The sequence below is a fragment of the Pseudoliparis swirei genome, chromosome 5 (assembly GCF_029220125.1).
Source record: "Pseudoliparis swirei isolate HS2019 ecotype Mariana Trench chromosome 5, NWPU_hadal_v1, whole genome shotgun sequence".
NCBI lineage: Eukaryota > Metazoa > Chordata > Actinopteri > Perciformes > Liparidae > Pseudoliparis > Pseudoliparis swirei.
The window spans coordinates 19972338-19997989 of record NC_079392.1 but is presented as its reverse complement, the minus strand read 5'-3'; the positions used below and the strand labels follow the sequence as shown (position 1 = coordinate 19997989).

Below are 25652 nucleotides of genomic sequence, written 5' to 3'. Positions count from 1 at the left end.
GCGGGCATGGTTTGGTCAACCGTGGCACTGGTTTGTTTGCGTCTCAGTGTGTTTGTGCGCGCGTGTGTGTGAATGGGCATTTGGACAACAGACTGCAGCTGGACTGCTCCCCTAAGGGCGGTGATTCCTCACCGCGCCTCTCCCTCCTTCCACCCCTTCCTGCAACTTTCCTCTCTTTCTGTGCTTTCCTCCCCCAATTGTTTCAAGATGATTTTGGTCTGCCTCTCCGCTCCTCAGAGCCAACATAAGCCAGACTTCCTTTTCTTTTGAGTGCAAGTGTATTTGTGTGTGTGCGTGTTTGTGTTGGGGGGGGGGGGGGGTGTTTGTGGGGAGTAACCTGCGCTGGCAAGTGTAAACAGATTCCACGATACACGCATACACATAGAAGCAAAGACATGGGTATAACTTGCACATCTGCAAATGAATTACAACTGCAGAAAATACTGTGGATGTCCTGTGTGGAATAAGTCGTGCCTCACAGTTGCAAGGCTTTCAATTGACATTCCGTTTCATCTGTGCAGGATTAAATTAAGATGTTATGTTCTAATAGCTCTCCATGGAAGTGTAAAAGAGTAGCCATTCAAAGTGTGACTGTTTTGCGAGGAGTTTTAGGAGATGGATTTAAAGGTTAGTATGCCTTTCAGATATTTCCTCAGGCAATCTGAGAAGTGTTTTCTAACCCCTACAATAGCCGAGTCAAACATTATTGTGTATTCAGGGTGATTAAGGAGGAATTTACTTGCTACCCATGCTCTCCAAATTTCATCCCCTCATGATTGAATTTTCTAGGGAGAAAAATGATGGAGGAAAATACATACAGTTTGATTTACTCAATTATCTTTCAGAGTTTCTCTTCCACCCGTCCGCCTTTCATTCTCCTTTTGCCTTTGATTAATCTTTTGCACTTTGTGGGATTCATTCTTATTTAAATGTAGCTCTATGAGGACGTCTTTCTCCCTGTGATCCATAGGTGGCAGTAGTTACCTACGAGCCGCTCTTTGGCTTACACAAGGTTTATTAAAGAATAATTAGAATGATGTATGGGACTGTCTGTCTCTATCCACATCCATTTTCCCCCAACATGACTATTTCATAGAATAAGTATCAAATTAGGAGCGCACAGGCCTCGTATGTGGGGCAGTTAAAAACACCCGCCAACATTTAGTCATTTATCATCAGGCATGTACGGCAGCAGCAGTGACAGTGTGTGTGTGTCTGTGTGAGTGTGTGTGTGTTTGTGCATGCATATGATTGAGGGGGAAGTTATATATTGCATGTTTATGAGTGACATATGGAACTGTTGTGTGTGTGTGTGTGTGTGTGTGTGTGTTAGAGACTGTAAAGGGAGATATATCCTCTTGCATATTTATGACAGACTGTCTGGAACCTGAGGTGTGTTTTGTTATATTCTCGCATGTTTGTAAGTAGGTGTGTGTGTGTATGTGTGTGTGTGTGTGTGCGGCTGTATATCTATGTCCACTTTTACCTTTTTGTGCACCTTCAAAGCACCTTTTGCTTTTTGTGGCTGTGTCAGATTGTATCTCTGTGTGTCTTCAAAGAAAGTAGAAACACAACAAGAAAAGCAACCCCCCCTGCACCCACCCACCACCCAGCCAGCCAGCCAGTCAGGCTGACTGGTGGCTAAGCTAAGCGTTGGCCCGCTCACTCCTAAGACCTTTACCAGCAGCTCAGCAGGCTCAGCTAGAGTTTCCCTGTGTCCGACTGGACCAATAAAAACGCCACAAAAAGAACAAAACAGTGATTGATAAGACGGCTGAAACAAGAGAGTGACTTAACATGGCGGCCAGCTGTCTGTCTTTCTGTCTCTCGGCTTCTCGTGCTCTCGCTCTCCCATTCCACCATTGTGCGGCAACAAACACTCCATTCTGACAGCGGTTGAACTGTGCCGATACCCTCGAGTGTGCGGGGCAGAATGGGAGGCTCGTCAAAGCAGTGGTTGTTTACACTCTGCCAGGAATAATAAGAGGGGGTCGTTTTTCTGAACCGATTAATCACGAGCAGCCCTCGCACTTGTCTGATGAGCCTCCCAGACACAGAATGGATGTCGATGGGGGGAAGCAATTTGTTGTGGAAAGAAAGCAGCTGATTGTTGTTGATCCATTGCTGTTGCTATGTTATTAGGGTTGGTGTGACACAGCAGAGGCCACATGCAAAATCTGCTTGATGCCCGCATTTTTAACAATAAGCGAGTCATGATGGTGATAACGGCGAATTGCTCGACAGAGTTGGATTCTAAATCGTTGTCATGCCATCGGACGAGCTGAGATTCAGTCAATTCTCTCGAGGGGAGCCGAATGGCCAATGGCTACGCTGATAATTGTTTTATTGTGAGGGTGGGATTTTGCTGTATGGCTAGACTTAATAACTTTACTGGAGCAATACACCCCCCGGGGGCCAAACATTATGAGACCGACCCTACATCTAAGCCAGAGGGTTAAGAGAATTCCCCACTTGAAAATTAATAAACTACATCAAATTAAATAAGGCGAGTATAATGTGCGAGTTGCACATCATCCCCTCTGTACTGCAATACAGATTAGTAGATAGGTTTCAGTTCACAGACAATTCAAACCAAATGGATAGTGGAAATAAATAAATAATAACCCCCCTCCCTCCTGCAACCTTTATTTGACTTCATGAACACTGGCAGGTATACTTATGCGTCTGTCACACACCTCCAGGTGCAGAAAATAAAAGAGCAGCATGCACTGTAAAGGGTATGCTCATGATTTACAGCTCGTCCTCTGATCTTTGTATGTTTAACTGGGTGACTGATCGCTTTAACCTGTCCTGTGAAAAATTACAGACTGATGTGTTCTTCTCCTCCATGCTCATTCTGCTGTGTGGCTGATATTTGGGCGACATTGAAGCGATGCTGATGCTGAGCCGAATCAAAGCACGAGGAAAAAGGAGTTTCTAATCTTTTCATCTGACATTTTTATTGAATGCGTCTTGGCACAACCAAAGGCTCCTTTAAGACCCTGCCAGAGTCACTTAAGGAATCAGAGTGGGGGTTTTGAGAGCATGCAGGGGTTCATTAGGACCAGACTGGCCCAACTTCCTTTGCCAGAGAGGAAAAGGAGAACACCGAAACACAGAGAAAGAATGAATACGAGAGGTAACGACCAGAGCGAGGGGAATGAGTGACCAGACAGAAAACGGGTGGAGAGACAGGAAGACACCGAGTGGGAAGAGAAACTAACCAGAAGAAGAGGGCGAGTAGACCCGAGTAGACGGTGAGAGACGAAAGATTGAGGGAGAGCCAAGAGAGACAGCGAGCGCTGCGATGCCAGTCTACTCTGTGACGGCTTGACACCACAAATCAAACAAAGAGATGAAGACAAGTAACGAGACAACCGTCGCCAGGATCACTGCCAGTCTGGCTGTTACCTATAGGCTACGTTGCTCTAAAGCCATACTCTTTTCATTGTGGCTGTCATATCAGGAGTGCTAAATGAAAACAGACCTCTTGCCTCTGTTTCTTTTGTGGTGTTCTTCACAGAGGTACGGTACTGTAGGTTGAAGTGGAGCTCTGCCCTTCCCAGCACACAAAGGAATGTATGTCGAGTTCATTCTATTGAGTGAGAGAGTTGGATACGGTCCCTGTTCCTCTTTTTCTCTGTGCACTCGAAGACATTCATCACCCACACCCCCGTCCTTCTGATAAATCGTTGCCGTTTAAAAAAAACTTGCATGTGGGTGCACACAGGGATTTAAGAAGCCACGCCCATACAAACCCATGTCATGATGGTGAAGATTTTGTATCTGACTTTTCGTATTTGTGGATCCATCCTCTAAACTAGTCAAAGAGATTCGGGCAGTGATGGCCCAAACAGTTCAGAAGAGGTTATACACTTGCTTCAGACAGCCTCATCTCCGGATACGTTTTTATATCCTTGCATGCTCTTATCACCTATGCTCAGCTTCACACTGCTACATTCATTCAAACATGGAAGCCTCCCTCGACAACCATATTCATATCGTGGGAATTTGGGGTTCAAGTGTCTGACAAAAGGGCAATTTAGGAGGAGCTTTACCCAAGTTCTTGATTGGTTGATGTATTTGATCTACCACATGCTCTAAAACCTTCAATTGGCTCAATGCTGCTCTGTTTATGGAAATGTCGATCTGCGATTGGCTGCTGTGCTGCTTTTTATGAGTTCAACTGTATCCAACTGCTTTTTTTCTCAGGGAAGATGACGACGGAACGTGACGAATAATGTCTCTGAAACAAATACTAACTCCAGCTGCTGATTTCAGCAACTGATTTCGGATTTTGCTGGTCCTTTCGTTGTCTCACACAATCTCTTTTTTCACCGTGGCAAAAAAACACAGCTGGAACATACAAAGAGTAAAAGGGAAGAATTGATTTGTTGTGTCAGGTATAGTAACTGATATCTGAATACCTTGCTTGCACCAGTGTTGGAAATTGTTAGGAAAGCTAAGCTGCTCTTGAATTTGTCTCTTGGTCATACTGGCTTTTGTTCCTCAAATCACATGTGGCTTAGGCTATTCTGTTCAGGCTCAGTTGACTCTCCCTCTGAGCTATTTCAATTGTATATGATGGGATTGAGCCGAGCGCTGGTAATTCACTGATGCTCACGAAGAGATTATTGGTGGCAGTGGTACGGATTGGTCTTGCAGAGCCTGGCATACTTCAATTACAGAGTCATGGGCCATTTGTTGTGGTTGACAGAAAAGGGCAAGGTCACTAATCTAGTGACAGTTTAACTTACACAATCTGATCATAAGCATGCAGTCATACACACATAGCCTATTCTTCATGCACAAGCATCCATTCATCAGTGTCAGACAAGATTTATGCAAAGACTTAAGACTTCCAAAGTGTCCTTTAAAAAGACAAAACTCTCCCTTGTATCTCTTCCTGCTTCTTTTTATTGTGGGAACAGATGTCTTTTTTCCCAAAAATGCTCCAAATCCACTCCTGTAATTGTGAGAGAAATAGTTGAGAAAAAAGAGAAGAAAAAACGAGATGAAGTCGAAAAATATCCGTTGAATGTTTCTCTCCTCTCCTCTTCGGCAGATCAATCGAGCGCCGAGCTTTGGGACCGATCAGAAGATTGATTACGACGTGAAGAAAGGGGTGCTGCTTAATGCTTTCAAACTCCTCAACATGCGGTACTGCTCTCCACCTTGGTCCTACACACACACACACACACACACGTGCTTGTTGATAGACACACATGGATTGCATTTAGGGGCCCATTAAGTTTCATGTGCAGAGGCAGACAAAGCTCACGACACATTTTATTTTACAGGGCTCTGAATGTTTTAAGATTTCAATCAATTCTTTCAGGCTTATTTATTTGGCGACCCTGAAAACTTCAGAATATCTTTGATGCCCGGCACAATTCAGCCTTCGTCTTGTTTTGTTTTCAAGCTGATGACAAAGTCGCGACATTCGTCTGAAACAAAGAGGAGCTGTGGATCAACGACAATGTGCTGTACTTATACTAACTGCTGTGGTAGATACAAAGTGTGGTGGATGAAATGTTTCAAATTGGCTGTTTCCACAACATATATATTATATAGCGTGTGTTCAACTTATCCATTGTGTTATATTAGGCTTAAATTACATCAACAAAGATGAGAGAACGCCAGACATAGATAGACACAGCGGCCTTGTGCTGGTCCAGTATTAACCGGTAGAGAGGAGACTGCAGAGCGAGGACCAGGAGGCTCAGACACAATAACGATAAGAGAAGTAACGAGGGGAGACGTCAGCAAGAAACCTCCACATTCCTTAAAGTAACCGGCTTGGATTGGAACAGGGGTCAAACTGAGTGACGAGAACTAATATGCAATGAGGGAGTGGACGGAGACGGCACATGCATCGAGTGTGATGGTATAAATAATATGTCAATATGTTTGTTCGGCAGTTGGGAAAGACAGATGTGGAGGAGGTTGTTGTGTTTAATACCGGAGCCAGATCAGGTTTATTTGTGACACTGTTGGTTACAAATAAATCTACGTGAATTGAACTCTGATCCAAACGCTCTGTGTTCTGCGGGTGTTTGATTACTGAGGCCCAGTGGGTGAGTATCCTGTGGCGTCTCACCAGCAGTCAGATAGGAGAGAAACGAGTTTATATGCATCAGGTTTAGAGATTAGTCAGAATGGACCAAAAAGGAAGAAATCCAGCCACAACAAAAGACAGACAATGGCCAAGGTACAACGCGATGCTACTACTGTGCGCTTTGTGCACCCTTTAATCAGACTGTGTGCTGTGAGACAGAAACAGGATCACAGTAAGTTCTGCTATCTGTATTTCAGAGTTTACACTTTTTTCCTGCTCTCTATATTTACATAAGCTTACTGTGTTATTCTTACTCTGCGGGTGTATTTGTTTGCCTGTTTACACTCGGTGATGCACACGGTCATTCTTGTGTGTACTGTATTTTTTGTATATAGTGTGTGTGTGTGTGTGTGTGTGTTTGCTGGCATGCTTTTCTGTCCCCTGGCTACAGTGAGCCTGTCCATTGATTGATCATCGTACACCAGACCTCTGGATCTCTGCTCTCTTTTCTTCTTCCTCTCTTTGTGCTTGTCCTCCTCTTACTGCTCTAAATATAGTCTCAACTCCGCTAGTTACACACACATGCACAAATGCAGCACACACACACAGATCAATCGATCAATTACACGCAGCACCGTAGATCGAGTTTGGCCATGTGTGGTGCGGGGTGCAGCCATCCCGCATGAGAACTCACTCTCCCCGCTTCAGTCGACACAAACAAATCTCTCCCAAAATGATTTGTTTCATGGCTGATGTTTACTGTGTTCCCACAGATTAAAAGGGGAGATTTGATTATTTCATGACAAATAAATCGTAGGAGGCCTTGAATGGTAGCGGGGAGGTATTTCCACTGGACAAACTGCTTATGTTCATGCTGGAGTGAATGAAGGCGTTGTTCTAGCTCGCTCACTTTTTCCTTATATAGTAATGGTTTTACTTCCCAGAAGGGAGGGGTTGTGGTGTGTAGAGGTAGGGTCGACTCAACTCTGCTCACAACACCAACTGTATCAACGTGGGATCAATTCAGACCCGGCCGGGCATGGACATTGATAAACCTCAGCCCACCAACGGCACTCAATATCCAATTTAAAGGGCCAGCGATTGACTAAAATGAATTGCCCTTTCTCCAGACCGCAATGGCCCACTTGTTCAGAATTAGCTGTCTGGTCCTGTTCGTCCTGTGGTTGTCACTTTGTTTGTGCCTCGGCTCTATCTTTATCTCTTTTTTGTTTGTTGAATGTTTTGTGAGGTAATTTCTATTCCATTAACTACCACAACGGTGTGAAAAGGCAAATTGAGGTTAGTCCATCAGCTAGGGATGAGTATAAAGTATACAAATTGAGAAACAGTATTTCAGAGCTTCAATGGGAAAACACCAAAAACACGCTTTCACTTTAACTGTATTCCTAATGCTGCTCCTCTATTTGCTATGTTTTAAATGTGCTTTCTTTTGACTCTGTGCTTGTTCTATGTTGATCCAGAGCCAGTGATAAGAAACGTAACCTAGCCCAGCAAAAGGCGGAGGCTCAGCGACGGCTCTATGGACACGGCTCCATGAAGAAACTCTCGGCTGCCTCCTCAGACTGGGAGAAACAACGTCACACATTGGAGCGTAGGAGGGAAGAGCTGGTAAGGCACGAGCTAATTATAAAAATAAAGCATTAACTTTGAACCGCTCCAAAAAAGTTTTGCTGTGCAAGACGACTTGACATTTATACATTTACACATATTCCCACCTGCGATCGGCCCAGTAAAACCACAATATTCTTAGTTGGCAAATGACCAAGGGCTGTGGAGCATCTGGGATGCTATAACCACTTGCACAAGGTGGTGCATCTTGACTTAGGTCAATGGAGTTCAGAGTAAAACTCATCCATTTCCCCAAACATACTTTGAAAACTAGCCTGGCAACTCAAACAATGGCTGTACCGGCATACGCCCTGAGCCTTCTAGACCACCACAAAATGAGCACAAAAGGTGGCTTGGCTTCAGAGGTGCTCATCAGAGATGTGTTCAGAGGTGTCATCAGAGACATTTAGTAAACACATCAATCAGTTTGTACAAATAAATAGAAATTCCTATATTGTAGGACGTGTTCACTTTAGTAAACAACCGTATAATGCATGTGTGTTTGTGGTAGGAACTTTTCTCGAGATCATAAACGATAAGGAAAGAGCAGAAATTCAGTTCCACTTACCTCAAATTCAATGTCAAAGTTTTCTGAGACAAGCATACCATTTAATTACTTTCTCTTTCAATTGAAGGAGTCAGGGAGTTTTTTTTCCATATATATGGAGAAAAGTGGCAGCTACTCGTACTTTAGGCCTCCCACGCTCTTTGATTCGCCTTTTGATCAGCCCCGGCAGTAATCAGTGGGAATAAGGAAAGGTGGTGCAGTGGCACTATTTTAAAAAGAGGACGACCTCATGTTGAGTGCTGGTATTGCTGAAGTGCAAGACTGGGATCAGGTCTGTTGAAGGCACATATCGCTCAGAGCTCAATGATACTGCATTGCCAGTGTTGGAGTCAATCCCTTCTCTCTGCTTTATGCTAAATTAGCCAACCGAGGGCCACAATTAAACCTTTCTCACATATGAATAAGAAATGATAGATGGAAAATGCCTCTTAATGAGGTATAGTTGGGTGAGACTACTTTAAAAAAAAAAAAATTCTCCCTTCCCGCTTTCTCGTTTTTAGGACTTTATTATTTATTTCTCTATCCCCAATACGAGGTAAGTGTGTGTGTGTTTGTGTTTGGGGGGGGGGGGGGGGGGTTACAGTGACTTTCATCTATGAGATGAAGTAATTTTCCTTTGCTTTTCTCCTATCTCTAGAAAGAGCGACTAGGACAGGTCCGAAAGCAGATCTCTAGAGAGGAGCATGAAAAGCAACATCTGGGGAACTACAGGTATGGAAGAGGCAAACAGCCGGGGTGAGGGAGGGGGGAGGGGGAGGAGGGGACTCCACTCACTATCGCGGTACCAGCCCTGCTTACATTTGAGGTCAATTGCCCAGCATTGCGCTCTCAGGAGAATAAATAATGCTACTGTAGAGAGAACAAACCAAAGAGAATACCTAATTCTTTGAGAACGCGAGGTTGACGAATAAAGACTATACAGTATGCATCAGTGAATATGTAAAAGTAAAAATGAAATCAGAGGTATTTTATCTAGGTCCTAACTGTCCTTTATTCACAATGTTTTCAGGGTTTCAGGAATTCAAATGGGCATATATACTTTGCCTGCCGACTGCAAGCCATTCTCCATCTCCTGTTTCCACCACACGTATACTCTTTTCTCCTCTAACTCCTGCTGGGACTTTAGAAAACATTGAGCGTGTCAAATCTTAATAGTCATCTCACAGATGGAGCAGGTCCATCTTCGACCATGACTCAGCAACACAAAGTTCGGATTTGCCGCTTATCCCTTCCAAATAGTTAACCCTCATCCCTCCCTCACTTTCTCTTCCTACTCTTTATCCAACATGTACACATGCACATTTCAAATTCTTGATTTTCTTTCTCTCTCTCCCAGACACACACGCCTACACAATTGGCTCGCACACTTGCCCTTCTTGCTGTCTGCCCAAGTCTAAGTGACTTCTTCATTCATCACTTGACTGAATGGATAGTCAGAATACTGATCCCAGCCTGCATGAAGTGCTGTCACCTCCTTCCTCTTTTCAGTCACACAGCCAGACAGTCAATCAGACAGGCTGAGGTCTGTCTGGAGCACCCCTAATAAAGACCTCTTAGCATTCAAATGGTTTCCCTGCGCTGCTCTGGAGTCTGATTAACACACTGCTTCTCATTAGATGAGTTTGGGTAATGAACTTACTTACAATCTTTTATGAGATGAAACTTGCATCAGTTACAGACAAGCTGGGACCCCGTGGCAACAGAAGACAGGGCAGCTGGTTGATGCTATTGTTGATGTCCATTTACCATCATTTACACAGTTGGACTAGGGAGGCTTGAGAGACACAGCTGACCGAAACAAAGATAGATTTAAACTGATGTAAATGGAATATGAATATTGTTTTGGTTTATAGCCTTGTTGGGAATATGTGGGTGGAAAATAAGACTCGGCATGAACAATATATTTAAAAGATCCTGCAGGGTCCCCCTGAAATAAAATGTCCATATGCTCATAGATGGAGGTTGCCAAAAATAGGGAGCCGTTAACACCGACCAATAAAGTTTTGAACTTTTGTTTTTCAGTCAAGTGATTTATTTATTGAAAAGTTCTGGCTCTTTTCATATATTTTTAAATACAGTTTAATCCCCCTGTTATGAAGAGATTTTTTCCCACAATTATCAGATTGTCTCTCAAGAAGAAGAAAGTAATCTGGTCTTTGTACTTTAAGGGTTGTAAACAAGTTAGACAATCTCATATATACAATAGTGCCAAGGTAAGTTTGAATGTGACAGGTTCATCTCAGGTTTCTCAACATTCAGCAGTCGCTTGATTTGAACTACATTCAGGAAAGTGATGCATAGAATTGGGTCAACTCCTCAACAATATGGAAATCGTGTACCCAGAACAGCTTCTCTGCATAAAGTTGTTTAATGGTAGATGGGGTTTTGTCCAAGTTTTAATGGTGACTTTGTGCAATGTTAAACTTTACTTGGCATTGCACTCTCACTAAAATGAACTGCCGATATGTGTGAATAACTTAGTAATAATGGCGTAATCAATATTTAAAAGATGGTGGCAATGTTATGGTGCAGCATAAACATTACAGTCCACTTTATGTCTTTGTGTTTAAAAAAAAAGGAGATCTGTATGTCAACTCCTTTAACTTGAATGCGCTGTTGATTCAAAAGGCCAACTTAGGAGCAGTCTGGCTCTAAATGTCTGTCAAGACGCCAAACTATGTCCCTGCTTCTAAACTGCACCGGCCAGTGCTTATTAAAACTCTGTCATTGTTTTGATTTGATGGCTAAAGCGATGATATGGGGGAAGAGTTGAGATGCATCATGAGGATAAGCAGGCAGAGGTTTGTACATTTTCCAAATCCCTTTAGGCCTAAGATAAACACTGAGCATTATTAAAACTAAGCAGAGCTCGGCCGGAGGTGTGTATGGGCACATTAAAGTGCACATCACACTGAGGGTGTATGCATGTGTACTTTATGTGTGTGAAACTGTTGGGCATTAATGCATTGCTCCTCGTGAAAAGACTGGTTTGAAGTGTGTACAGTTTCTTGCCTCAAGGTCTCCATCAATACTTATTGACCTTTCTTTTGTCCCTCCATCATTTCCCACCTCTCATTGAAAAACTTATAATTCTCTCCGCCTGTGTGTTTCCCGTCCTGCTTGCTATGTTTTTGTCCATCTACCACGCTCACCTGCTGTGCCTCGACCTCTCTTTGCCTCACACCCTCCACTCCTCCCTCTTCTTTCATCAATCTCACCCTCTCCTAATCTTTGTATTCCGTTTCTATTTCTTTCTTGCTCCTTTTCTTCATATTTTTATTTCTCTCAAACAACCTACTTTCTCCACTCTTTTATTACCCTTCTTTTTCCCCGTCTTTTTATCCGTCATGGCTCCCTCCCTCCCAATTCTGTCACCACTCCTCCTCTCACCTCATATCCCTCTTTTGCTGGATCTCAATCCCCCTCGTCTGTTTCTTTCTCCCCACCCTCTCCTTTGTGAACACAACCTCTGTTTTCTCTATTTCATCATTCCTTCTCTCACCCTTCTCATCCCCTTTCTCGCTGCACTGACGACCCTTCTTCCTTGCTTTTTCTTTCTACCTCTTTCTCCACCTCTCCCTCATTCTCCTTGCTTTTTTCCCTCTGTCTCTGTGGCCTACAGACGTATTTACCCCCCAGACGACAAGCTGCTGTTGGAGAAGTATGAAAGCCTGCTCTCGGCCGCCTTTCAGACCTTCCTTGCCCGGCGAGCTGCCTCACTTCAAAAGGAAATGAATAATCCTCTGAAACGAATGAAGGCACGTACGTCGTTGGCAGACTGTCAGACACACACACAAACATCATAGAAACCTGCATAGACCCACACACAAACATATGCACACAATATGCAGACACTTGTGGATAAGCACATTCTAAAGAAAAGAAACACACATGCATTTCTATTAAGATTCTGCCCACAGAGACAAGAAAGGATGCGCAAATAATGCGGAAAGTGTGCCGCAGTGCTTCAGATTTGTTGGAACGTCTGACAGTATGTGCTTCTTCTTCTCTATCTGCCTCGCTTTCCCATCAGTCAGTCAGTCACTTTCTCCACAAATACTTATTGTGCTTTGTACATGAACTTTGAAACCCTTTTAAATCCCACAAAACAATGTCATTTTGGGTTTTTTCACAGTCAGACACTCCCTTGAGTTTCTTTTGTCCTCTTTCTGTCTCTTCCTGTCAAAGTTAGTGATGAAAAAGCTTTACGGTTGATTGCAGTAGTTGCCCTTAATTGGAGTGTACTTTCCTACATGTTGGTTATTCATTAAGATTCAGGGATACACATTTGAATATATATATATATATATATATGAGAACACACATACCCACTAAGACATGCACATGATTGCATGGGGGTAGAAGTAATTGGAAGCATATAAATGTCAATACCAGAAACAACTTAGTTTTAGCTAAACTTTGAAGGGAAATAAACCAAGGAGACAATGCTATCGGAGAGAGGTGGAGTACAATTGATCTCAAAATGGTCTTCATTGATCAACAAATAAAAACAAAAAATTACAAATGTTTACAAAGATTTGTGCGTAATTTGGGGCACTCAATAATTGTTGCCAAGAAAGAGAAGTTAACATCATATGAAAAGTTTATATCTGTACGGAATATTTACATTTGTGGGTAGACGTTTCACACTATTGTCACGCTCCCCAGCTCAACACAGGTCTAAAAATGCATGATGCATTTAGGTGCGAGTGAAAAACTGGGACATCTGGGTTTTTTGCATGTCATTAAAGTTGTGAAGAAGTTTTTCCTAAATAGACTAAATAACTTGTCACCCATCAATTAGAACACATTTGCCAAAAATATACTCTATACAGTAACCGTTACATATACATCTATGGTCTAAATCAGCTACTGCTCAGCAGTGGACTTGTTCGTCAGCTTGGAAAACCATAGATATAGATAGATAGTTCAAATCTCGATAGTTAGGCTATAATCGTCGCTAGACTCTTAAAATTGTGTTTAAACGTTCAGCTTCACAAAGAGGCATTATGGGATAATAAAACACATCTGAGGACAGACGCACTGAGTAAGAAATATGCAAATGAGACAAAAAAACATACTGCTTTTGACAACAACATAATAATAGTAAATACAGAATAGGGATATTACTTGGTAGTATCGACATTACACATTCATATCAAAGCACAGGGAGGAGATGTAGCCCCACAAAGCCATTGCCTGTCAAAGAATCTCTGCAGATCGTTTTTATAGAAATGTCAATCAAAAGATCAGGCGGTGTGCTACGACAGGCCGAGGTAAGTTTAATTAAGTCAACACAAAGAGATGTGGCTCTTGTTCAAAGTAGGAAAGGGGAGAGATAACAAGAGCAAAGATTTGCTATCTAATAACGTGAGTGGCAACTGCACAGACCTTATTCATAGCCAGAGTGAGATACTAATCTTGGAAAGTTTTGGAAAAGAAAGTTTTTTTCTGAATTTGAATATGATTTTTAGCAGACCAGGGAAGAATACAACTTATTTTGAGTTCCTTTTCTTGACAGACTTCAGGTGGGGTTGTTTGTGCTGCTCAGCTTTGCTTTTTGGTTCATCACTCTACCTTTGATAGCAGTGCACACACCGATAGTGGAGACACAGCGTTTAGCTCATTTATAGCCTGCATGGTAAGCACTTAGTTTGAGTGCTAATGTTCCCAATTCAAGTTGTTCAAGTAGTGTATTTGTCTTAATCGTTTGTCTGCTTACAAAGCAAGATATCCTCTAAAATGTTTTTAAATTATCTCCTCAATGTTTGCATTAGTGCCAAACCTATACATATCCTCGTGCTTCTTATGGTTTCTACCTTAACAACAATTAATGATCGCGTGATGAACCAAAACCTTTAACAATGTGCACCAGTCACAGTGCTTTAGCCTACAACCCTGGTGGGATCAATCATCATAATCAATATTAATTATAATCAATAGTCATAATCTGACGTGCATAGCATATTTTGATAGTTTTTTCCTGGGGCCAGATTTTATTTGCCAGCGTTCCATCAACATATCTGTCAAGTCTGATGACATTGTACCCGCAAGACTCGTGTTTGATGCCTTTGTGGCTTCACAGGGCCATGAATTTAAATACAGTCAGGGCCATACGTATTTGGACTGTCACACAATTTGGCAGATTTACATAACTGCAATGAATTTTAAATAAAGCACTCAGTATGTGGCAATAACTGTTTAGGAGTTGCAGCCATTTTTACACAGTCCCCCGCATCTTCATAGGTTCAGAAGTAATTCAATAATCTAACAGAATAGTGAATATAATGATTATTTTGATTAATATTTGGAGAACAATCCTTTGTAGTCAATCATTGCCTGATGTTTTACATCCATTGTTATCAGCAAATGCTGAGTGTTCCCCCCTTGAGATGCTTTGCCTTCACTGCAGCCTCCTTCAGTTGCTGCTTGTTTGTGGGTCTTTCTGCCTTCAGTTCTATCTTAAGTAAATGAAAAGCACACTCTCTTGGGTTGAGATCATGTGACCGACTTGGCCATTGAAGAATATTCCATTTATTTGCCTTGAGAAGCTCTAGGGCTGTTTTCACAGTATGTTTTGGGTCATTATCCATCTGTACTGAGAAGAGCCATCCAATCAGTTTTGCAGCATTTGGCTGAATGTGAGTTGATAGTATCGCCCTCAGCACCTCAACACTCATCCCGCTACTTCTATCAGCCGTGACATCATCAATGAATACCAGTGGCCCAGTTCCACTGGCAGTCATACAAGCCCAGGCCACAGCACTGCCTCCACCATGTTAACCAGATGATGTGGTTTGCTTCTGGCCAGCAGCCGTTTCTCTCCTTCTCTACTTTTTTTTCTTTCCATTATTCTGCTACGAGTTCATCTTGGTTTCATCTTCCAAAGAACATTCCTCTAAAACTGATCTGGCTTATTCAGCCATGTGTTCTGGCAAAGTCTGATATGGCCTTCCTGTTCTTCAGTGTTACCAGTGGTTTGCACCTTGTTGTAAACCTTCTGTATTGTGAGACAAAGACACGCCTCCCTCTTCCAGAGTATTCTCGACCTCAGCATTTGATGTTATGAAGGTTTTTTTCTTCACCAAGGAAATAATTCTGCCAAGTCTACTTTACATCTCTTCTGTGGTCTTGCGAGCCTGTTGGTGTTGCTGACCTTGCCAGTACATTCCTTCTTTTTAGAAATGTACCAATTTGGTCAATCCTAATGTTTCTGCTATCTGCCGGATAGGTTTGTGTAGTTTGTCAGCCTTTTAATGGCCTCATTCACTTGCATTGGTCCTCATGCTGAGAGTTCCCTGGACCAGCTACCAAATGCAAATTCAGCCGTTTGAATCCTCTGCAGACCTTTTTATCTGCTTAATTTGTCACGAAATAACAAGGGAGCAGGCCACACCTGGTCATCAAACCATTCTGTAAGACAACAGTCCAATTACTATTTAGCCTCTAAAAATGTGGGGGACTGTGTAAAAATGGTTGTAATTCCTAAACGGTTAATATTATAGTTTTGTTATATACATTGAATTAAAGCTGAAAGTCTAAAAATAAAGAGAAAAATAGGAAACATTGTGTCACAGTCCAAATACTTATGACTGACTGTATGTCATGGATTGTCACACTATGAAAGAAAATAAAACGTGTGCACTGCAGAGCTTGGCTTCAATGCTGTGCTTAAGATAACCCACCCACTGGTTACGCTGTTTTCTACATGGTTTACATCACTCTTCTCCCCACTTTCATTGCTGTTAGGTTAACAGGTATGCATCACATTGTTAGGTCTGTTGCTAGCTATCTTTTCCCAACCGCTCAACTGATGGATTCACATTCCTCCATTTTTCTGACATGGACACTGAAATTAGAAAAATGCAGGTGCTTGCTCAGCTGGCCTGTAGCACTCTGCCAATACAATACAATATCAGAAGTATACAAACTGCAAGTATTGTGTGGGAGCATTTCACAGTTGGAGGTGTGAATCTTCACTGTTGGTTCTGATTATGATTCCCCTGTCAATGAATCAAAAGCATGGATCTAAATATATTGCATCCTCAATTCTCTAGATTACTGCAGATGGCTACTTTTTTATCAGTTAATACAGGCAATTTAGGCGCACGCAATTATATATGGTCTAAATATGGAAAATATATATACAAAAATAAATATAAAAACAGGAAAAGCTTGTTAAACCAAAAGTCAATGTTGACTTATTCTAAGTTATGCATGCAAGTTACATCATATATGTATCATAGCCGATTTAACGACGTGGCAAACATACTTACTGCAACCCATACTAAAATATTTACCAAAACCTAACCAAGTAGTTATTTCCTGCCAACACAGAATTTGATTTTGAAAATACATTGTATTGCATGCAAAACTGACCTTAGAGGGATATGTCATTGAAGCGAAGGGCAACTGAGAAAGTTTCTGTATTTGACGGGTTAGGAGGGAGAACGTGATGGCCCGTATCATCATATGCACTTCATTTCATCCTGCAGCTCCAGCCAGTGCCACCTACAGGCAAAAACATTCATAGTAGCAGTTCAACTACTGTAGAGACACAAAATGATAGGCAGAACTGCATTTGTACCGTTTGTTATGTAAGAATCTTTAAACAATCTGAACATATTTTCCACTCCGCTCAACAGTGAAAGTATAAGAGTCTCGACAAAGCTTATCCTCCATGCTTTAAAGAAGGTCCTCCGTTTTATTTTTATTTTTGTTGAAAAGAATAAGCCCAATATTACCTAAAAGTTTTCTTCTGGCTCAGGGGTATGTTTTTTTCTTTTCTTTAGATGTAAGAAGTAAATCTCTTACCAAGATGAGACAGTCATCTGTCAAACAGCCAAGAAATATGAAGACAGAGAATGTTACGGTAGAAGCTGCCAGCAATAGGGGAAAATGACTGCTTTTGAATAAAATGCGCTAAAAATACCAAAGCTTGCTGGACAGGACGACACACTTTGCAGTGCCAGAGAAGTACTTTGTTTGAAGAATATAGTTCATGAGCTGCGTGTTCAGAGATGGAATAGGCAGTTATGTATTATATGGACTAATACAGACAGAGGGTATGAGCTATTTAATTTATAAAGTGATCATTAAATATCATAATCTAGGAAAGTTGGGAAATAGATATTAGTGATTTCTGAATAAGAACTCTCTTCAATCTGTGGCGCGGCATTATTTGATGTAGACTCACTAAGTTATAAAGAAATGTACGAAAGAGAAAGTACGTAACTTTCAGTAAATGTGTAATGTGTCAAGTTCTGTTTTCTTCAATGCTGTAAAATATATCAAAACACTAATATAGTCTAATGCTTTGGAGCAGTTTCACAAGGTAACAGGCGTGAAAAGTTATTGAGTTGGCAGACTTTCACTGAAGATACAAATGCCTCGAGTTTTGCATGTGTCAATTTACACTTGTTACATGCATACAATGTATTTTCAAAATAAACTCCTGTGTTCGCAGGAAATCATTACCTTCGCATTGAAAATGCGGAAGGTTATGTTTTGATCGCCGTGTATTTATTTATTTTTTATTTTTGTATTTTTTTATTTGTATATGTGTTATTCGCGTAACAAAAAAAGTTGTAAACTGAATCGCATGAAATTTGGTGGGATGATTGGTTATTATCCGGGGACCATTTGATTAGATTTTGGGATTGATCGGGTCAAAGGTCAAGGTCAAGGTCATGAAAAAGGTCAACATCTTCTTTTTACCATAGCACGGTCAATTTGTATCCAATTGGCATGCAACTAATGCCAAAATGTTCATAATTCAATGCCCAATCGTGTGATATGCGAAGGTATGCGCTCTACCGAGTGCCCATTCTAGTTTTATTAATGATTTAGGAAACAAAACAACTTGGTTTGGGTGAGGTAAAGATTGCGGTTTGGGGTAAAGGAAGTGTTTTTGCTACGTCGTTAAGTCGGCTACGATACGTATGTGACGGAACTTGCGTACATAACTTAAAATCAGTCAACATTTTAGTTTAACAAGATCGTCCTATGTTTTATTTTACTTGCATCCATACACCTTATCCTCCTTCTTAAATTCTTCATGTAAGGCAAACGTCTGTTTTTAATTATCAAGTTAAATATACATAAACTGCGGTGAGCTCTTCAGGACCACTTTTACAAACAATTTAGTGCATAATATGCTTCAGCATCATATCCCTTAATATATGACTGAGCCCAATGATTTATTTTCTCCGTATATCTGCTAAAGGTTCTCTCGAGACATATAAGCAGCTGCAATCTTAGGGACGACCACTGCAGTAGACAGCTGACACATTTTCAAAAATATAAGCCACTTTACTTCGTACTGCAATTATAAAATACTTAAAAATCATCATAAATACACCAAACTAAGTCACTCAGTCTTGAAATGTTAACTCTCCCTTTTAAGTTTTCTTCATTTCTTTTCCTGAACAGTTTAACATATCAAGAATTAACACTTCTACATCTGACACCTCAACTCTCTGATCTGACAACAAGGCAAAGCTTATCCCGACCCTGTTCAGGCTGACTCACAAGTTCACACCTTCACACACATACACACTTGCATAGCCACATAAAAACTAACAAGACACACAACAGTAAGGCATCATTTCGAAAAAAAGTCAAAAGCTCATAACAAATTTACATATCTGAGCCCATGATGTGTATTTTAATACTTCCAGATGTGAAAGTATGCCACTGTACACATGTATACACACACAACAACACAGAGAGCCAGAGCGCAGTGAAGCTGTTTGATGGCTTATCTGAGAAAAAACACTTTTCAATTGTATTTGAGCGTCAAGTGGGAGCTGTTGATGTCCCGAAACGTGAAGCAACATTAATCACCTTTGCTTGCATTTCAGCGCCGGCCAAATGGCCAAGGCCCTTTTCATATTCAGGCTCTATGCGCTGCCAAATATCTATGCATGTGCAGCCAGGGCCTTTTTTCTAAACCACAGATAAGGTGCATATGCCTGTTAAGTCAAACTTTTTCAATTAAAGTTTGTTCATTTCTCACAACTCATTTTGACTGCAAAGTAATTGGAGGTATAAAACATCATTTTGATTATCCGTGTATCATCAAGATTAAACTACCTTGGCAGTCTTTGCTGATGCTTGATATGCTACAGTATGTCCTTCATGTTTCATCATAACCTTCAATCATAAGCGTATTCTAATCCACCTTGTGTGTTGTCGTTTAGGAGGAGGACATCTTGGATCTGCTGGAGAAATGTGAACTGGACGACGAGAAGCTGATGGGCAAATCCTCCAGGCAACGAGGCCCTAAGGTGGGTGAGAGTGATGGAGAGGGACAGAGACACGCTAACAGAGAAGAGGGAGAATAAGGGCCACATGCCTCAAGGGAAACACAAAAAAGTGAAAAGTAGAGTGAAAGAGAGAGGGACACGGGAGGCAGGTAGGCAGATGCCTGAAGCTAACACCCACAGAAAGCATATAGGACGTGATTCCTTAAAATAAAGACGGGGGTAGCGGGTTAGGTGAGAAAGAAAAGAATCAGAAAAAGGCCCAAAGAAAAGAACCAACTCCCCCGGGGGACAGCTGTCAGGCTGTCTCTCGTGCTCTCAACGCGCTATCATTCTTTCTGTTTGTCCATCTCCCTCCCTCTCTTTCTCTCTCTCCCTCTGTCACATACACCTCTACGCCCCCTCGATTTCCCACGACAGCACATTACTCCCTCCATCACCTTGCTTCACGTCTTCATCCCTATTCTCTCTCTCACTCTGCACATCTACATCCATCCCTCACTCGAAGGCTAAATTGGCTGGAACGCTCAAAGAGTGTGTTAGGGACTCGACAGCGCAGCATTAGAGAGGCCTTAGCTGGAATGAGGACTTGTTCAGACACAATCGCTGTTGTCCAAATTAATTTGGACCCTGTCAGTTTCAATGTTGCCGAGTGCGCTGAGAGAGTCACTGAGAGCAGGGCAAAGAAAGAGCTGTGACGGATGGATTCGCTCCTTGGGGTGTAGCGCTCGCAAGCCATCTGGTGAAACTGAACCGGCGAGAAGAGAGGAGTGAGGCAAAGGGATTAGAGACAGGATTTTGAGGGAAGGAAGGGCCGCTAAGGTTTGCTATTGATGGAGAAATGTTCAGACGCAGAGGACAAGTGGTCGAGAGCAGTGAGAGCTAGCAAGTTGTCCTCCTCCTCTTATTTAGACACTTCGTTTAGTCCTACTTTTCATTTTATTTAGTCCTACTTTTGGACTTATGATATTCACCGGATCACATTTGTCCCTCTTGGTGTCCTCAGATGACCATTCGGCTTGAATACACTCAGTCGCTCTCACTCCCTCATCCAAAGTTTCTCTCTGCGGCTGTTCAGTGTCTGGCCCTGTCTCCTTGTCTTGCTCTCTTGTGTTTATCCACTGTGTGTTCCTGTCCCCTTTTCTCTCTCCAACCGTATGTTAATTGTCATTTTCTCTCTCTCTCTCTCTCTGTGCTCATTTCCGTTCTCCCCGTCTATTCAATGCCTCATCTCTTTCTCTCCCTGCTCCAATACTCAGATTCACCTTGTACTCCTCTTTATTTCTCTCCCCATCAATCTGATGTTCCCATCTTCCCTTTTATTCTCATGTCTTTAATCTCTCTGTCTCGGTCCTCTATCACTCACCACACAGCTACCCAGCGGTGACTGTGTAAGCCCTGTGATCACTTCCTGCACATTAATTCGGTCGGTCTGACAGCACTGCCCGAGCTAAACGTTGAATAACAGATGTGTAAATGCTTTATTAATGCTATCAGTACGCCCCCTCCCAGGATGTGAAATAGACAAGGCTCAATTTAATGAACTCTGAATGGAAAAAAAGCGTGAATGTGTTTTGGTTATACGGGCGACGTAGATCATAATTTCATATCTGCAGAAGTCAGCCACTGAGATTAAAATTTTGCTTTTCATCAAGACACAATGCAACGAGAGCTTTGGAATTAAAGCCGAAGTTGGCTTTTCTTGTTATATTATTTACACAGTCAGTCAGACATGCAAAACATTTCATCGACAAAGAAACTTTGACTTTGAATTAAACTTTTACATATCGACCCATCCGGTCAAATTTGTTCACGGTGCCACTCATACTGACAGCCGGGCTCATAAAGGAGTGCATGTGTAATTGCGCGTCTGTGCATAATGAGCCTGCAAGCGAATATACACTTGTGTGGGCACGTGGGCTCGCCGAGTCACCACCAGGTCTCCCAGTGACAGATGGTAATGGACTGAGGGTAAAGGGAGGCTCAGACAGGCTGACAACATCTCAATGTATTTATGTGCAAGTGTGTGTGCGTGTGTGCGTGTGTGTGTTCACTGTAGTACGTATGTCCTTGTGAGAGGTTGTTTGAGTCTTAGACTTTGGAAGGAAGACATTTTTCCCAAAGGAGGTCATTTTGGATGGAATTGAATGCAGTAACATGGGTTTGTGTGTGTGTGTGTGTGTGTGTGAGCGAGAGAGGAAGATCGTATATGAATGATCATGTCTGTTTCATCTGTGTATGTGTGCACACATGAATATAACCTATGTGTTTTGGCCTTACGTGTCTCTATCTGTTTGTCCCTTCCAGCCAATGACCGCCATGCCAGAATGCAGTCAGACACCAAGACGCCAACGACCGGACTACCTGGCCGACTTCATGAGCGGCAGCAGCGCCGATAACACCTGCTCTTCCTCAGAAGAAGAAGAAGAAGAAGAAGAAGAAGAAGAAGAGGAGGAGAGGAGGAAAGCAGAAGTAGGAGGAGGCGGAGACAAGAGGGAGAAGAAAGTTTCCTACGACCTTGGAGAGAGCAAGGAGAAGAACTCGGCTGAACGCTCAGGTAAAGCTGCGAGATGGTGAAAAGTGTCGAAGAATGTCTTCATTAGGAATCCAGAGCGCGGGCGTTTCACAGGAACCTTGTTTCCTGCAATCTTTCTTTCTGGCTTTGTTTGCTTGCTCATTTACTTTGTTTCTTTTTTAGTTGAAACCTTCCATCTGATTGCAGCGGTTAAATCAATTGCAAAAACAAACTTGTTCGTCATATGTATTATTGTGCACAGTTACACATTGTTTTGAAGATTTCCGTTTAAGCATTGGTGCCCCCATTTCCATATACATGCACAGATACTCTTTTAAATACAAATGCTCAGAGTTTTGCTTTGATCAGTACACACGGGCACATACTCTCCAGCAGCAGCATGGGGCAGGTTGTGATGATGTGAGCCAGCAGGAGGGACAATACAGATGTTTATCAGCCCACCAGTATTTATGTTCCTATTTGATGTGATAAAATGGTAGTAGGTCCTTGGATTTTAATTAAAGTGGAAGCAGTGTGATTATAGTCTGTGACTCGTGAAAAGTGGCTTTTTGTAGCTGAGTTCTTAAGTTAAGGAGGTTCCTGCAGCTTTATACTCCAGCTACACACACACACGCACAAATGATGAAGCACTGAAAAGCACTCGAGGGAAGAAAAGCACCGTAAACAGTGCAGTTACACTGAATGGAAGGTGATGGAAGAGAAGAAGGAATTTGATTGAAAGAAAGAGGGAGGAAAAAGAATAGCCCGTGTGTTGTTTACCTTGAAAACACCTCGAGTTTAATGCTGAAATGTTCCTGTTTTTTATAGTGAGAGCGATAAGTCCCAAGCATTCTCAGCAATTTGCATAAGTTCACAAAGATCAACTCACTTTCAGCTCTCTGGAGTGAGAACGATGGCACCTTTCACTGCAGTCACCAACCTTGGAAAGAAATAATTCTCCAGTTGCATTGTGGGCAACTGGAAAATGTTACAGTTCAATAGAAAGAACGTTTATCTGTTCAATAGAAAGAACCCGTGCTTGATGAGCTCATTCTATTAGTCACAAAATGGGAGGCAAAGCCACGAAAAAGCCAAACTTTTGGATCTATTTGTGTGTGTGTGCACAGAAACACTGCCAAGTCCGACTCCTCACCAAGTCACCAAAGGGTTGATGGACTAAGCCCCGTAACACTTTTATTCGGCAAAATATCCAGACCTCAGACGGTTCAGCAGCCCCACAAACACACAAATAATCACTTGTGTGCAAACTTAACGTCAGACAGACACACACTGCACCAATAGACAACACAAACTAATATACTGGCTGGTACACAATCTGGAGAAGTTTCAAGGGTGACGGAAAGTGTTTGTATGGTTTTTCAGCTTTATTTCCTCTGTGTTTCCGTATGTGTGTGTGTGCGTTTGTGTTTTTGTGTGTGTCTAAGAGAGAGCTGCTCTTAAATCCATCCCCAAACCAGACAGGACTACTGTTTAAGTTTCTAGTTTCAACTACAGATGCTGCGGTTGTTAACACACACACAAACACAGACACACAACCACACTTACACACACAGAGCCAGCGTGCCAGAGCACTGCGAGTTTTAAAGCTACCCTTCATCTCCAAAGCCACCGGGCAACGGATAGAAAACAGAGAGGAGAGTTTGACAGTGACTGGGGCACTGAGACAGGATCAGGGAGGGGAATAAATTGCAACGTAACAGTGAGTCAGTGTCCCTCCCCCCCCCCCTCCCTGTCTTCTGTTTTTCTGCAGGTCGCATGCACTGGAAACCTCCAATCAAGTCACCCAAAACCAGCCCTGCTCCCTCTGCTTCCCCAACACTTTCTGGTCCAATCAGGCGCTCCATCTCCTGCCCGCGCTCCATCGTCTCCCTCTTATCGCCCAATGAGGTGCGGGCGTTGTCTTCCAAGCCTTCTCCCACAGTTCCCATGGCCACTCCTCTTGTCAGGCCGAGTTCCGCCACGCTGCGCTCTCACTCTCTGAGCCGCAGCGGCTCCACCCACCGCGTGCCTCACAGCAACAGCCTGGGCACCATCCACTCCATTTTAGTAAGATACTCAATCATCTTTACAATTCAGAATGTGTCAGATATCTTGTCAGTCCAAGAAAACTATATGAAATTCATTTTCAAATAGTCAAGCTGTCATTTTGCTCAGTGGGGCAATCCTCTGCTGATCCACTACTCCAAGTGGGTTGAAGTAAACAATCAAGAATTACTTTCAAATTCTATTTCACCAAAGTCTGATGCACAAATGTACCTCTGCCATCGTTGCTTTTCTCCTCCTGTGGCATATATTGTATTTCGGCCCACTAGGAATCTCCTAAGCAACTAACTCGATACTGTATAAGCCGACTGTAACCTTCTATTATGTTGCCATCTGTTGCTTTCCGCCTGCCTCCTCCATTCCCCTTCCTTCTTTACAAGTATGCTGGTAACCTTTGCAAACAGTGGACCTTTTGTAATGAAATAGGCCATAGACTGCACCGGTTGAATGCTTGTATCCTGAGACACATGTATACAAAATGAGAGGAGAATTTCCTTATTTTTAAACCTTCTTACACATTTGAGCTCCCTGTCAGAATAACACCTAAACGCTGGTTAAGAAAATCTCATATTTACCAGTGAGTGCTTTGCTAGCAATAATTAAATGGTATTTAATGAGGGATGTTCATATGATAAATATTGCTGAAACTGCTTTGTGCTAACTGCTATGTGAACACAATAATGACCTGTAACTATACTGGTGGCAGCAGGATCATAAATTAATGAGCACTCTGGGTAAAAATGGCTTTTCATAATAATGACTACTATTGATAACACATTGCACCCTGCTCACATCGTTGTTTTGACATGTTAACAAGCACTCATATGTGACTTAATACTCTCTTGTGCCTCGCTTATTTGGAGATTCCCCCTCCATAAGTAAGGAGTTAAAAAATTTGACTAATTGATATTAGTTATTATTATTAATTCATAACTAAAGTAATCATTAATTGCAACCCTTTCTACTTGGTAAACGTTTCTCTAGAAACGGTTACGATAAAATATTTTTGAATGAAACCTTTTTGCTTAATTGTAATGTGTATCTTTAGACTCAGCTGGTTTCTCTTGATGTGTGTGTGCGTGTGTGTGTTTGTGTGTGTAGGGCGATCCGCTGATAAACCTGAGGAGTAAAGAGCAGGAAGCTGAGCTGGTGCGTCAGACTCTGGCTGCGCTCACCGCCATGAGGATCAGGTTTCCGGGCAAAACCGAGGAGGAGGCTGAGGCTGTGCTGGATGAGGTGTGTGCACTATTTGTATTCTATGTGTGAGTGCATTCACTTAAAAGTGGAATAATATAATGTAATGATCTGTTTTTCTTTTGTGAATCAACATTAGACAGATATTCAGAGGCAGAAACTGTAAACAAAATTAGTCGGATAATTAAAAGACTGAGAAAAAGAAAGGAGAGAGTGAACATGGATTACAAGTGTACAATAAATACAGAGCCAGTGTTTTCCCAGAGCCCCCTCTCGGGCCAGGTGCGATATCTCTGCAGCCTAACTAAAAGTGACCTCCTTGTTTCCCTCCACAATAGCCTGTCCGCTCTGGCTTAGCTC

At 42.2% G+C, this 25652-nt stretch overlaps 1 protein-coding gene across 2 annotated transcripts in view; it reads left to right on the top strand.

Annotated features, from left to right (window-relative positions):
- ttll7 (tubulin tyrosine ligase-like family, member 7) overlaps positions 1–25652 on the top strand; it is a 77126-nt gene that overhangs the window by 30962 nt on the left and 20512 nt on the right. For both annotated transcript variants that reach the window (XM_056413913.1, XM_056413912.1), the window contains exons 10-17: positions 5066–5160; positions 7540–7687; positions 8893–8966; positions 11878–12013; positions 19457–19543; positions 21827–22076; positions 23806–24101; positions 25200–25334. In XM_056413913.1, the coding sequence (XP_056269888.1) occupies positions 5066–5160; positions 7540–7687; positions 8893–8966; positions 11878–12013; positions 19457–19543; positions 21827–22076; positions 23806–24101; positions 25200–25334 (1221 nt within the window). The remainder of the gene's footprint in view (positions 1–5065; positions 5161–7539; positions 7688–8892; positions 8967–11877; positions 12014–19456; positions 19544–21826; positions 22077–23805; positions 24102–25199; positions 25335–25652) is intronic.